The sequence below is a fragment of the Erpetoichthys calabaricus genome, chromosome 9 (genome assembly GCF_900747795.2).
Source record: "Erpetoichthys calabaricus chromosome 9, fErpCal1.3, whole genome shotgun sequence".
Lineage (NCBI taxonomy): Eukaryota > Metazoa > Chordata > Cladistia > Polypteriformes > Polypteridae > Erpetoichthys > Erpetoichthys calabaricus.
In genome coordinates, this window is record NC_041402.2 from 117,627,215 (window position 1) to 117,642,224 (window position 15,010).

Sequence of the window (15,010 nt, forward strand, 5' to 3'; positions counted from 1 at the left end):
TTGCTGTTTAATTTTAGTTTTCAAATAAACTACAAAACAACTATACAACATCAGAAAATAACATCAATAAATATTCTGCTGTCTAATTAAAAAAATGTAGGAAAGATTGCTATAGTATAATGAGAAAGTGTTTAAACATTAGTAAAAGATAAAATTATCTCTAAACCTTACAATAAGTCTGCATTAACTACAAACAAAAAATCACTTGCCAGTAAATCCTGAACGAGTGCTTTCACATTACGGGACGTTTCTGGAGATGGGGAGTTATGAGATGCAAGCTTGATTAAAGTAGCCAAGAAGTTCTTGCATTTCTTCACATTTTCTTGCATTTCCTAAAGAATAAATCAATATATCCATTTTTATATACCCAATTGTTATCAACTTTAAAGACTTTATGTAGTGCCCATTAAATAAAACATCCTTTTAGTATAATTGTGTAACAATTTTCTTAGAAAATTCCCCCAAAAATCATTTGACATTAAGTGATCAAGTGAGATTTTTTTTATAAATATTCATTTAAAAAATGCTCTTAAAATGATGAATGCTTATTAAGAGTTATATTTAATATTCCACTATCTTATTTATAATACTGGTATTTGATCAGTTATACTTGCTATGTTCACTACCGTTAGTTGCAAAATCTGTTTTAGTCTGGGGAGTTTATTCCAACACTAAATAATGTAAAGAATACAAATAAAAATGCAAAAAAGCATACAACACCAACAATACTGCTAACATACCAAACATGAAAATTCACCTTCAGTTACCGTTACTACATATATACAAATAATTTCATTACAGGATTATTTAATTCTCTGCATAAAGTTAAAAAGAAAGAAAAAGACTGATTGATACAGTTCAGTCCAAGAAACTGATATTTGCAGAAAAATAAAAATTATTACAAGGTATAAATATTAAACAGTGTCATTTGAGATGTTCAGTAAACAAGAGCAACAGTGATATCATCCAAAGAAATTGAACTACTATTAATCTGAGAGTTCTAACATTTTGTAGAATATTTTATCAAAAGATACATTCAGTGTCTTTATGATGGACATAGAAAAAATTTTCAGCCACAATACTATCACTGACGTCAAAATCAATTATTAAGAATAACTATAGAAATAATGGTATATTGTGTCCACAATAACTTTTGTCAATTGTACAATAATGAACTCATAAAGCCTATTCCAGCAAAATAGATACAAAAGCAGGATTTAGTCCTATTAACAGTACTGTGTAGAGCACAATAGTGTCAGTCAAGTGTCACAAAACATAAATGTGTATTAGGCAATGAACAGATACAGTATTAAAATGTATACATAGAACAAATCTACAAGAAAGCCAATAATACTAGCTTATATGGATTTAACACACACTAAATAATTCCATAAGCAGTAACACTGAAAAATATTTATAGAAACTTTTGTTTTCTCCTCAATTCTGTTATGAGAATGAAAAAAGTTCAGCATTATAACTTTACACCTGAATTGTAAATTTAATGAATGGACTTCAAAATTGACTGGAGATGTGGTGGGGTAAAATGGTTTTAAGGACGCTATGGTAAGAAAACTAGTTTCCTTAGTTTTTACCTACTTGAATGCAGAGAACAGAAAGCACTAATGTACTCAAAAATCTGGATGAGTAGAACAAACACAAGTACAGTAAAAAAAAAAAAAAAAAAAAAAAAAAAAAAAAACTGGGGTTGAAAGCAATGCAATCAAACAACACACTTCAGCACTGTGAAAGCACAAAGGAATGTAATAAATATACATAATACAAATCAGTTGCTTTATTGAAACTACTAAACAAGTATACAGATACAGGATTGTTTATTCATATTGTATTCCAAAGATGTTCTGGTTAATTCCTTTTAATTTTCCACCAGTTCTATTCATTAGTTTTACTTTTCTTCACATATTTCACTTTTTCTGGACTTATCCAACATGATAGATAGATAGATAGATAGATAGATAGATAGACAGACAGACAGACAGACAGACAGACAGACAGACAGACAGACAGACAGACAGATTGATTCACTTACTCCAGCAGGACCTTACTGATACAAAAAACAATATTAAATTAAACATTGATAGTAATGCAGGTAAAAACAGACAATAACTTTGTATAATGTTAAATGTTAACGTTTACCCCCCGGGTGGAATTGAACAGTCGCATAGTTTGGGGGAGGAACGATCTCCTCAGTCTGTCAGTGGAGCAGGACAGTGACAGCAGTCTGTCGCTGAAGCTGTTCCTCTGTCTAGAGATGACACTGTTTAGTGGATGCAATGGATTTTCCATAATTGATAGGAGCCTGCTGAGCACCCGTCGCTCTGCCACAGATGTCAAATTGTCTAGCTCCATGCCAACAATAGAGCCTGCCTTCCTCACCAGTTTGTCCAGGCGTGTGAAGTCTCTTTTCATGAACAATACCCGTGCCAAAATTCTGTTGCCATCCAGGTCTGAAGCATCCTAAGTAGATATATTTGCAATATTGTGACAAGTTTCATAACAATTTAATGCCCAGGGTACAATAGCCCAACGCAATTAAGACTTCCAAAACCCAATAACATTCGATAATTAACTGACAGTGACAAAGAATGATGAGAAGTAAACCCATTACTTAACATGTATCTATTATTCTATTCACTTGTCCGTTTGTTGGGGTTTTTTTTTTTTAAATAAAACATCACCACATTAAAATACGGTAATATTTGTGTTGCAATTTTTTTAATAAGACAACCACAGAAAACAAAACGAAAGAACTGTTCCAAGTATTTTTGCAATGTACCCTACACACAGAGGTTTTTTTATACTGTTTAACATTTACTTATCAGGTTCTTAATACACCAAAATGACAACTGGGAGGAGAAAAAAAATTATGTCTCAGATTCCAGCTGTTCTAGATCAGGTACCATAAACATTGATGTCAGCAATGTCACCTTTCCAGGGGGATATGACAAATTGCTGAAACGGGGTCCAAAACCAAAAATTTCTTTAAAAATGTGGTCTCTGTTGGAACTTGGTACGACTGCAAAGAATTCAAAAAGAATGAAGAAAAACAGTGATTGCTAAATTGAAACTATTGCTAGAACTATTAAAAAGTAATATGAAAAGCCTGAAGCAGCAGCACTAACATTAATATGTTGACCTATAATAAACTGTAATGATCGTCACTCAATTAAATTTTTGATTTATTGCATTCAAATTGCAATAAGCGCACATAAATATAATGAAACATTTTGTTAACTGTGAGCAGTTGCATTCTATTCATGGACACATCATCTATGATGCTAAGATGAGGCTGACAAACAGAGTCTCCATGGCCTGGGTCAACCAATGATTAATTAATTTTGAGACAAAGAGCATTGGCAGGTGTGACTGTACTATATGTGATGAATGGCTTCTTCATAAGGTAACTGGCTGAACCCTCACATATGGCCTATACAACTCACTGTCAATCACATCATTACATGTGTCAGGTCATAGTGGATATACAGTAATCCCTCCTCGATCGCGGGGGTTGCGTTCCAGAACCCCCCGCGAAAGGTGAAAATCCGCGAAGTAGAAACCATATGTTTATATGGTTATTTTTATATTGTCATGCTTGGGTCACAGATTTGCACAGAAACACAGGAAGTTGTAGAGAGACAGGAACTTTATTCAAACACTGCAAACAAACATTTGTCTCTTTTTCAAAAGTTTAAACTGTGCTCCATGACAAGACAGAGATGACAATTCCGTCTCACAATTAAAAGAATGCAAACATATCTTCCTCTTCAAAGGAGTGCACATCAGGAGCACAGAATGTCAGAGAGAGAGAGAGAAAAGCAAACAAATCAATAGGGCTGTTTGGCTTTTAAGTATGTGAAGCACCGCGGCACAAAGCAGTTGAAGGCAGCAGCTCACACCCCATCCGTCAGGAGCAGAGAAAGAGAGAGAGACAGATAAAAACAAACAATCAAAAATCAATACGTGCCCTTCGAGCTTTTAAGTATGCGAAGCACCGTGCAGCATGTCGCTTCACGAAGCAGCTGCACAGAAGGGAGCAACGTGAAAGCATTTTTAGACGAGCGTCCGTATCGTCTAGGTGTGCGAACAGCCCCCCCTGCTCACACCCCCTCAGTCAGGAGCAGAGCATGTCAGAGCAAGAGAGAGAGAGAGAGAAAAGTAAGTTGGGTAGCTTCTCAGCCATCTGCCAATAGCGTCCCTTGTATGAAATCAACTGGGCAAACCAACTGAGGAAGATGAGGAACTGAGCAAGAAATCCGCGAACCAGCAAAAAATCCGCTTACATATAAAATCCGCGATAGTGAAGCCGCGAAAGGTGACGTGCGATATAGCGAGGCATTACTGTAATTCACAAATGATCTTGCACTCTCAGTTGTGAAGCACAGCCAGATTCTCTAGAATGCAAGTGGCAGGGTCTTGATGTGTCAGGATGGAGGCTGCTGCTTTATCAGCCAGTGAACTTCTGCAGCATCATGACTGTATCTGTATGAGGTTAATTTTCATACTCTATATAAGACGTTTCAGGGCGGCGCTCAAGGCATGTTCGCTTACGCATATTTACACCATAATTGTAATTTATAAAGGGTAAATTGTGATGAAATGTGCATACACCTATTGGAGATATTTTCTGCAAAAAATAATATGAAAATTAAACTTTCAAAATGAAAATGAAATCTCGGATTTGCAGTTTCATTTTTAAAGTCTCCTTTAGTGCTGGGTGGTATACCAGTTCATACCGAAAACCGTTTTTTATTTTTTTTATGATATGGATTTTTCTTATACCGCAACACCGGTTTAAATTGCCTAAACGACGTTCGGAACGTGGCGCAGCAGGAAACTGTTCAAGTGGGGACCTTTTTCACTGCTACACCACTAAACACAGATTTGTTGCACTAGGGCTCTTTTTCACTGCTAAGCCACCAAATATTGGCCGTTAGCATAGGTATCCCGCGCGGTGAAAATGGACAGAGAGCATTCATAAACTGAACTAAAAGTAAAGTTTTGCAGAAAAAAAAAGGAGTCTCGTCCGTCGCCTGGAGATACTTTAGTTTTAAAAGGTCAGATGTGTAAATACTGTTTCTATACTACTGGATAATACTGTAAGCCAAGTTGTACTTGTTTTTGTACTTGCTAGTGTATGTTTTGCTTGTATTGATCCTGCGATGTGCTGGCGACTCGTTCAGAGATGGGCGCAACTCTGAATGGATGGCATAATTAAACATATATAACGAAGATATTTATAAAGTTCTGAACACTCTGTCGGCTAAGTTAATAACTAGTTTTAATTTCACAAAGACGTTTATCTGTGCGGTGATTGCTGCAGGCGCCTGCTCTTAGTGCGGAGGAAGTCAGTTTAAGAAGCATAGTGATTAACGACTGGGTCGAGGAACACTTAACACAAAGTATTTGATGTGCTGCATTAACTTGTGACGGGGTTTGAGAAAATCTAGTAAATTAAACATTGATTTTAGGATGAAGTTTAGTTTACAACATTCTATCCATCCATCCATTTTCCAACCCGCTGAATCCGAACACAGGGTCACGGGGGTCTGCCGGAGCCAATCCCAGCCAACACAGGGCACAAGGCAGGGAACCAATCCCGGGCAGGGTGCCAACCCACCGCAGGACACACACAAACACACCCACACACCAAGCACACACTAGGGCCAATTTACAATCACCAATCCACCTAACCTGCATGTCTTTGGACTGTGGGAGGAAACCGGAGCGCCTGGAGGAAACCCACGTAGACACGGGGAGAACATGCAAACTCCACGCAGGGAGGACCCGGGAAGCGAACCCGGGTCTCCTAACTGCGAGGCAGCAGCGCTACCACTGCACCACCGTGCCGCCCTACAACATTCTACTTTAATTAAAAAATAAACTATGAGAATAAAGTGGAAATGTCGACTTTAATCTTGACATAGTCAACATGTCGAATTTATTCTCGACATATAGTTTGTTTTTTTCTTCCGTGTCCATATTTTTTTTTCTTCACAGTGGCCCTAATGCGCTTCCATAGGGCTATACCACAAACAGCATTATAAATGCAAGTTGCAGTTTTTATTATTTATGTATATAGCTTAGCTTGAAGCAAGGTCTATATTAATGCAGTTTGCCTAAATGATGGTACAGTTGGTAAGATGTCATCACCAAGTTGCACTTGTTTTATTTTAATTTGGTGAATACTGTGTAATGCACCTGGGCTTGAAGCCTTGAAGTAATGGTGCAACTATCAGTAATACTATTATGTATTTTATTGTTATTATTTATTAGTTTAAATATTATGCAGTTTAATGATGGTAAAATTGTTTAAAAAGTCACTTTAACGTGTCAGTGGACAGAGATTGTTAACATTAACAGAAAGTGTAGTTGGTTTATAAAAAATATTTACTATTTATTCCTTTTCTAAGACGTGTTCAGTGCAATCCAACTTTTGACAAACACCTCTGGATATTTTACTAAGTCTAAATGCCTCTTTGGATGGTTGAAAATATGTTGTCAAATTCATAGTTTAATTAAAGGTTCTATATTTTGACTGCATCTGTCATGCAATGTGATTCCTTCTCTTTAGTACCACCCCCTTGAAAACTATCACTTTATGGGGCCATGCAAACCTGGATTAATACTTGTGTGCACATTAAAATGTCTTTTTGTACGATGTACAATTCTCATAACAGTCTAGTAGGTTATCCTTAGCCAGTCTACTGCAGTAATTGCAGTGGAAAATGTGGTTAACATCCACTCATGCACGGGGCAAAAAATACCGTCTAATACCGTGAAACCGGCAGAATTTAGAAAAATACCGTGATATAGAATTTTGGTCATACCGCCCACCTCTAGTCTCCTTGCAAGAATGCTGCAAAAATTAAAATTAAAATTCAAATGAAATAAACCCCGGGCGGCATGGTGGCGCAGTGGTAGTGCTGCTGCCTCGCAGTTAGGAGACCCGGGTTTGCTTCCCGGGTCCTACCTGCGTGGAGTTTGCAGGTTCTCCCCGTGTCTGCGTGAGTTTCCTCCAGGTGCTCCGGTTTCCTCCCACAATTCAAAGACATGCAGGTTAGGTGCACTGGCGATTCTAAACTGTCCCTAGTGTGTGCTTGGTGTGTGTGTGTGCGCCCTGCAGTGGGCTGGCGCCCTGCCCAGGGTTTGTTTCCTGCCTTGTGCCCTGTGATGGTTAGGATTGGCTCCAGCAGACCCCCGTGACCCTGTAGTTAGGATATAGCGGGTTAGATAATGGATGGATGGATGGATGGATGAAATAAACCCATTTGCAATTTCATTTTCAAAGTTTACAAGAAAGAACACTGCAAAAATTAAAAATAAAATGAAATAACCCCATTTACCATTTCATTTTCAGTCTGAACAGCAATGAAGTTGCAAAAATGAAAAGTAAAACACATTTCCACGTTGCACTTTCATTTTTCAAGTACTCAACATGAAAATAGCACTATTTCACTTTCATTTCTGCAGAAAATACCTCCCATATAGACCAGGTTTTATGGCATACTCATTTTCCATTTGTTTTTGGCGTGTGAATATTTTCATACTCAAATACATCCAAAGTTTTAGAAATTAGTCCCCTGTTCATACATTTGAAGCCTCTACCCTAAAGTATGCATTTTGAAATTATATTGCATGCTGTGTAGTATCTACTTTAAGTTCCATAAGGTAAGAAGGGTGTAAGCCATTTTCTAATTTATATCCTAACTATAGGATTTCTATCAGCACATAGGATTTCAAAAACTGCCTTACACTTAAAAGGAAGCCTATGCAAAGAAATATGACCCCAAATCAGAAAAAGTTAGGACAGTATGGACAATGCAAGTTTAAAAAAAAAAAACACAGTGAGACAGTGATTCTTCAATTTACTTTAACTTTCAGTCCTGCAACACAGTCCAAAAAAAGTAACAGTAAAGCATTCACCACTTTGTAATGTCGCCATTCCCTGTCACAACACTTAAAACACATTTTGGCACTGAGGATACCAAGCGATGAACCATTTCAGGTGTTATTTTGCCCCATTCTACCTATAACAAAGTCTTAAGGTGTGCTACTGTACTGGGTAATCATAGTTGTATACTTCATTTAAAAATTCTCTGTATTTATATGGCTGCAAAATTAACACATTATTAAGATGCTTTTATTTGTTACTTTACTGTGTACTTCATTGATTACATTATACAATTCTAGGAATGACTATGTATTTTTAAAGATTAATAAAAAATACTTAACTTAAAGCAATATTTATACACTGCATGTCTTATGAGTGTGTATGTGTGTGTGTCTCAGAAATGGTGGTGTGTAATACAGGAGCACCTCAGGGAACTGTCCCATCTTCCTTCCTATTTAACCTCTACACAATGGACAACTAGTACATTACCAGCACTTGCCATCTACAGACATTTTCAGATGACTCGTCCATCACATAGTGAATTAATAATGGAGATGAATCAGAGTAGAGGAAGGTTGTGGAGGACTTCGACTTAGGGTGCAGGGACAACAACTTGCAATACAACATCAGCCAGACAAAAGAGCTGGTGGACCTGTCACCATCCATGAGGGGGGGAGGGAGGGAAGGAGGGCGTTCACACGGAAGTGGTACAGAGCTAAAAGTACCTCAGGGTTCACATAAACAGCAAACTAAACTGGTCTGACAACACAGTGGCTCTGTACAAGAACGCCCAGAGCAGACTGTACTTACTAAGGAGACTCAAGTCTTTGATTGTGTGCAGCAAGCTACTAGAAATGTTCTATCAGTCCATAGTGGCCAGTGTTTTGTTCTAGGCTGCAGTCTCCTAAGGAAGCAACCCAAGTTCAAAAGAAGCACAATGCCTGAACAAACTTATTAGGAAAGCATGCTCCATCACAGAACAAACCCTGGACACACTGGAAGTTGTTTGAGAAAAGAGGATATTGGCAAAATTGGATGCCATCATGAAAAATCCCTCCAGCAGGTGCTCTCTTCAGCCACAATTTAATTCCACCATGGTGCGCTAAGAAGCGTCTCTGGGGTTTTTTTCAGCCCACTGCTATCAGGCAATTCAATGCTTCCTCCCAGAACACTGATTAAGGTCATTTTAAAATACCATTTTGGAATATTCACACAATGTCCATTTATTGATTGATTGGCTGTATTATATGTCCTATGAACACATATCCTAGTTTTTTATGATTGTGATGCTGTAGGCATCTGAATTTTCTCATTGGATTAATAATGTTTACCTAATCTAATCTAATACATACCATGTTTGTAAAGAAATAACTTTGGCTTGAAAAATACCAAACCTATCCTTTAAACAGATAAGATAAAACCTTTTAACATTAATTTGGCCTACACTCTCTACATTTAATGGAGACGGGGTGAGGTGTTGGTGGACATTGTAAACATAGGAGGTTTCATTAATGGGCAAAGCAGGACTAGGGATAACAACTACTGAATGACAGGGGACTCAGGTTGACAACAGGTAAACACACCTGTTAAAGCCCCATAATAAGGTATTAGGCCCAGTGAACTAGACCTGTAGGGTGAAACTTAAGGGCTCTTAGGTCACCATTAACACCATCTCTTTCACCCCAATGTCAGAAAAAGGGAGATGGATAACCTGGGTGTCCCTCTTGGACAAGCACTAGACCAGGGGTGCCAAATTCAATTTAATTGAGGGCCAAAAAAAATACACTTATATATCCAGACACGTGCCAGAATATATCAACAAACAACTCCTGCCACATTTTCTATACAAACAAGATAAACAGGTACCTCTCATTTCATCACAATTGTATACTCTTCCTCACATCTATCTTGTAACTGAGCGTTTCTTTTCTTGGACATTGCAGCATGTTAGGAAAGATACCAGCTGCCAGCGAACTGAAATCAGCATTCACTGGTAAGAATGACATCCTCTACACAGCAAGCTCTAGCATTTTAGCTGTCCTAAGAAAAGCTGTGAAAGCCCCCTGTCCTGTCCCCTCTACCATAATTAATAAATGATGCCAAAGAAAACTAGCAGTTTACTATACGTAATAGGTAAATGAATATATATTTGACTTAACATTTTAGCAACTGAGTAAGGTATATTTACAAAATGTTTAAATGCAAATATAAACATAACATAATGGGTAGGTTAATTGATTGGTGGTAGTTCCATTTTACAAACAGAATACCAGCTCTAATAAACAAATACTTAGTTGAAAAGGATACATATGAAGGCAACGTTGTTACGGTTTTGTATTAATTTTTTATTAATTTTACAAACTGTTCACATAAAACTAAGGTAAAATAAAATGGGCATAATAAACAGTACACACTAAATATGCAATTCAAGAAATGCTAAGGTTGTAAAGTGTATGCTGGCAAGTTCAATGATTACGCAGAACTCTAGCCTCTTGAGTATTATGATTCCTCATATTTTGAGGATTTACAACAGGCACATAAACAATCCTTAACGTACTGAAAATACTGTGCATGAAAAAAGGATAAAACATAAAGAAAATATGCTGTGTGTATCTAAAATCTACATCAGGTCAGTGACAAAATAAGGGTGGAAGAGAAGATTAAGAACACACTTGCTAAAAGGGCATAGTAGTAAAACAAAAATAAAACTACAGCCTTCCACCTGGAGAAAATAAAGAAAGAAGAATGTTCTGGTAAAATGTGCCTCTCTGAATCCCAGTAGGGGTGCGCAATTTCACCAAATAATCATGTTGCAATTATTTTGATCCATATTGAGATTGCTATTTGAACTTCTACATGCAAGTATTAAAGTCACTGTTTTGCATTGCAACTTCAAAGCAAAATGCAAATGATCAAACTAAGAAGATATCTGCCAGTATTTACATTTCAACTCAAAGGTTTTTCAAATAAAAAAAATCAACTTAAAATTAATGAATGCCCAGGGCTAAATATGGACAAAATTATTTTCTATGATGTATTTTTTGCATTAAAACATAAAATACATACATAAATTGTATTAGCTAGTTAAAGTAAGAAAAATAAAAAAAGTGAACCATTATTTTTGCATGTCCCTAACACCCTCTCATTGCGTGCATCATCTTTCAAAGAATTAACTAGTAAATGGGAGATATTAATATAGAATGGTTTCTTTACTCTAAGTATATATTTAAAATTAAACATTGTATATTAAAAATAATAAAAACAACATGTACTGAACAGTAAACTTATCATCAAAGTATGTGCTAGACCTAAGATGATAAATTACATATGGCTATTACATTGCAGTATAATTTAATACAAGGCATAGAAGATCGTATATATTCACAAATGTTATGTATGCCATTTAGTAAAAACAATATTGAAATGTATTTTACATTCTAAGCACTAAAATAAATTATGTCTGCCTAACCTTTCCAATTGGAAGGTACAGACTGTGGTAGAAGCACTAGAACCTGGTTCACCGATTTCAACTGCACTGCTTTGACTATGTTAGATCCATATCGCGCTTCAACTTTAGCGGCTTCACTCTATCGCGGATTTTATATGTAGCATATCTAAATATATAACGCAGATTTTTCACTGCTTCGTGGGTTTCTGCGGACAATGGGTCTTTTTACTTCTGGTACATGCTTCCTCAGTTGGTTTGCCCAGTTGATTTCACACAAGGGATGCTATTGGCGGATGGCTGAGAAGCTACCCAATCAGAGCACGCAGTTTAGTTCCTGTGTGCTGATTGGCTCAGTGACGGAGCACCGAATTCGATTCCGCTGCGTTAACCAGGAAGTCTCATCTCGCTCATTCAGCATCAACATGTTTCGCTGTGTAAAAAGTTAACTTTTGTGCTCTTTTGTGTTTATCTTTGTGCATAGTCAAGCCCTTCGTTATGGCTACAAAACAATCTGCTCCTGCTACTGCTTCAGGGGCCATGCCCAAGCGCCAACGGAAGATGCTAACGATTGCTGAAAAGGTAAAGTTTTTGGATATGTTGAAGGAAGGGAACAGCTACACTGCTGTAGGACGCCATTACGGCATCAATGAGTCCATGATTCTTTTTATTTAAAAAGGAAGAAAAGAATATAAGATCTATGGCCACAGGGTCCTTTAACCAGGGTGAAAAACGAGTTGTAAGTGGACGTAATAAGGCGGTAGTCCGGATGGAATCTGCTTTAGGGATTTGGATCGAAGACTGCCGGAAGAAGAACAACAGTGGTGCTACACAGTCGCCTGAAGAGGCTCCTTTAGAAGAGCTGTAATGCTCTCCTTTGTTGTGCAATAAAATTAAACTCATCGTTATCGGACAAGTCATCGTGTCGTTGTTGGTGAGTAACCATAATTAATTTTCTACATACAGTACTTAGTACATGTATGTATGTTTAGTGTCACTGTACACACATTTTACTGTATACAATTTTTCTTGCATTGTACGTATTTATTGCTGGTGGCCTGTCTATCGAAATGGCTGTAACAGATGTGATATCGGAGACGCTCGATATCTTTAAAATAATATTTAGGTTTTACTGTATATAAACAGTGTGTTTACATACATAATTTCAACGAATCTTACCTAATATCTAAGAGAATACAAAGGGTTTATGCTGTATGAGAAATGTTTATAAGAGTGCCATATCAGAGACTTGGAGTCTCTATCTCTCCATCAATCAGAGACCATACTGGATCAAAGACCAATCAACTCACTAAGATGGTTATCTGGACATATTAGATGCCTTTACTTCTAGCAAAAAGAACTTCTATCCATCCTGGTTATATTTGGTATAATTTGACACATTCATTACTCTGCTTCTGTTTTATTTTAATACATAATGCATGAATAAAAGTGTAAACCTTCTCTCCTGCTTGTTTGGTTAGTCTATCTTGTTGATTGGGTTGTAGATAGAAAAAAAAAAAAAGACGACAAGTGGAGCTACAGTCTGTAGCTGTAAATTTGTGACAGGTCGGCAAGCCTATAGTTACAAGGGCAATAGTGGGGATTTGGGACACTATTTTTAGATCTATGTAATAAAAAGTCTGAAAGAGCGAATAGGCTCACCCTAGGACACGTCCACAATACAACACAGACACGTGGCTACTAATACTAACACCCCTTAGGAGTCTGGAAACAATGCAGCTGCAAACAAAGTGTCCAGAGGAGTCTGGTAACACTGCGGTTGAATGCAACAAGTAATTGAATTTGAGATTTCTTGCTTTTGTTCTTTATTTTTTTTTCATGAATTATAGATTCAACATAAATCATTTCTAAAGTTTTCATATCAGACAGCAGTTGAGAGGCAGTCCTGGTTTGTAGTGTGCTATAATATATGAGTTTACAAACATTTCTTTAAAAAAACAACTTTCATATTAAAATTTCTTCACTGTAACACTATAACAATCAAAATGAACTCAAAAAAAATTTGACTTACAAGTGGGTAACATTTTCGTTAAAGGAACCTCCACAGGAATGCTAATATTGGTTGTGCATAATCAGTTGCAATGCACTTTTTAAGCAAGAGAGAGGAGGTTAGGAGCACGTGCTGATACCGTGCATTGCCGCACCTACCACATGACGAACCAACACTGGATCCCAGATTGGAACCCAAGTGTAGCCATGCAACGGGTGACACCTCAGCACCACACAAGTTCAGATGGAGTGAAACCAATGTGAGGTTTTTTTTATGGTGGGTCTGACCGTAGGTGGGTAGTTTGGGACTGACAGATCTCTTCCTATCAGAGTTTCTTCAAGTTTTAAATTGCCTTTGGATTGTATAGGACACCATACTCATTGACACTTTGATTTTATTTTATTTTTTTTGCAATTTCTCTAAATAAAAGGTGTACGTTTCTAAGGATAACACTGCTTTGTCTAATTTAATTTGTTAATTGCTGTTTTCTTGCCATTATACAGTATAACATTGTCTAAGTAGTACTTCAGAGGGTGTAGTAACACAGTCTGTCCCAACTCTGCTTTGAGAAGACAAGAATAAGTAATTAACATTAGTTGGGACAACAACAACAAATTATTTGCTTCAACTTGCAAGGCTTAATTTACTTTAATTGCTACAGAACATTTGTAGGATGTCACTTATTAGTTGTTTCCTGACGAAGGCCCATTTGTAATTTTCTGAAATATTTTTTTTTTTTTTTTTTTTTTAGTTTCTGCTATCCTAAACTTTAAATTTAAACCTCTGTGGGAAAATGATCACTCATTCAACATTTCAGAAAAGGAGTGGAAGGCAACCATGCACAGAATTCACTATAGTCAAATATGCGCAAAGCATTAAATTATTCAACTTAAAATTCGAAGCATTAAATTATTCAACTTAAAATTTTTTATCGTGCACATCTATCTTGTTTAAAATTGTCCAAAATGTTTCTATGCCAAGATCCAACCTGCAAATATCACAATCGAGCCTCAGCCTCACTAGACCACATGTTTTGGGCATGTACCAAATTAACATCATTCTGGACAAAAAAATTTAAATGACTATCAGACAGCTTTGGTGTCACAATCACTTCTAATCCATTAATAGTTGATTTTGGTATACAGTACACCCCCAAAATTCACGGGGGTTACGTTCCAAGAGCACCCACGAATTGTGAAAAACCACGACTTTTGGATGTGGTTAAAAAATGCCTTTTAAGTGCCTTCTTTTATAGTTTAAACCCTAAATACAGCATGCCCCCAAAGCACTAATTTCGTTGCAAACTCAGCTTAATACATTAATACATTACCTAAAAACAGAATGTAAAGGTAAAACCTTATACTGTACAGTACTGTTACCGCTATACGTACTGTAATTCATGCAAGTGCGTTTTCTTTGGTATGCGCTGTCATTTTCTTTGTTATAAGTAGAGTAAATACATAATAATTTAATTTAATTAAAATACAGTAAAATGTATGGATACTCACCAATGATGAATGATATTGATGATGATGATGAAGTAGCTGTGCAGTAGAATGCAGAGGATTTAAAACTCCTCGGGAGGCACCTCTTCTTCATGTGCTTCAGGAGGGTGGGGTTTCGTGCTAGCTTTTCTTTATAGGTT

At 36.8% G+C, this 15,010-nt stretch overlaps 1 protein-coding gene across 1 annotated transcript in view; it reads right to left on the reverse strand.

Annotated features, from left to right (window-relative positions):
* LOC114657624 (transcription initiation factor TFIID subunit 4-like) overlaps positions 1 to 15,010 on the reverse strand; it is a 458,757-nt gene that overhangs the window by 233,701 nt on the left and 210,046 nt on the right. The window contains exon 4 of the mRNA XM_051932232.1: positions 210 to 332. Within this exon, the coding sequence (XP_051788192.1) occupies positions 210 to 332 (123 nt within the window). The remainder of the gene's footprint in view (positions 1 to 209; positions 333 to 15,010) is intronic.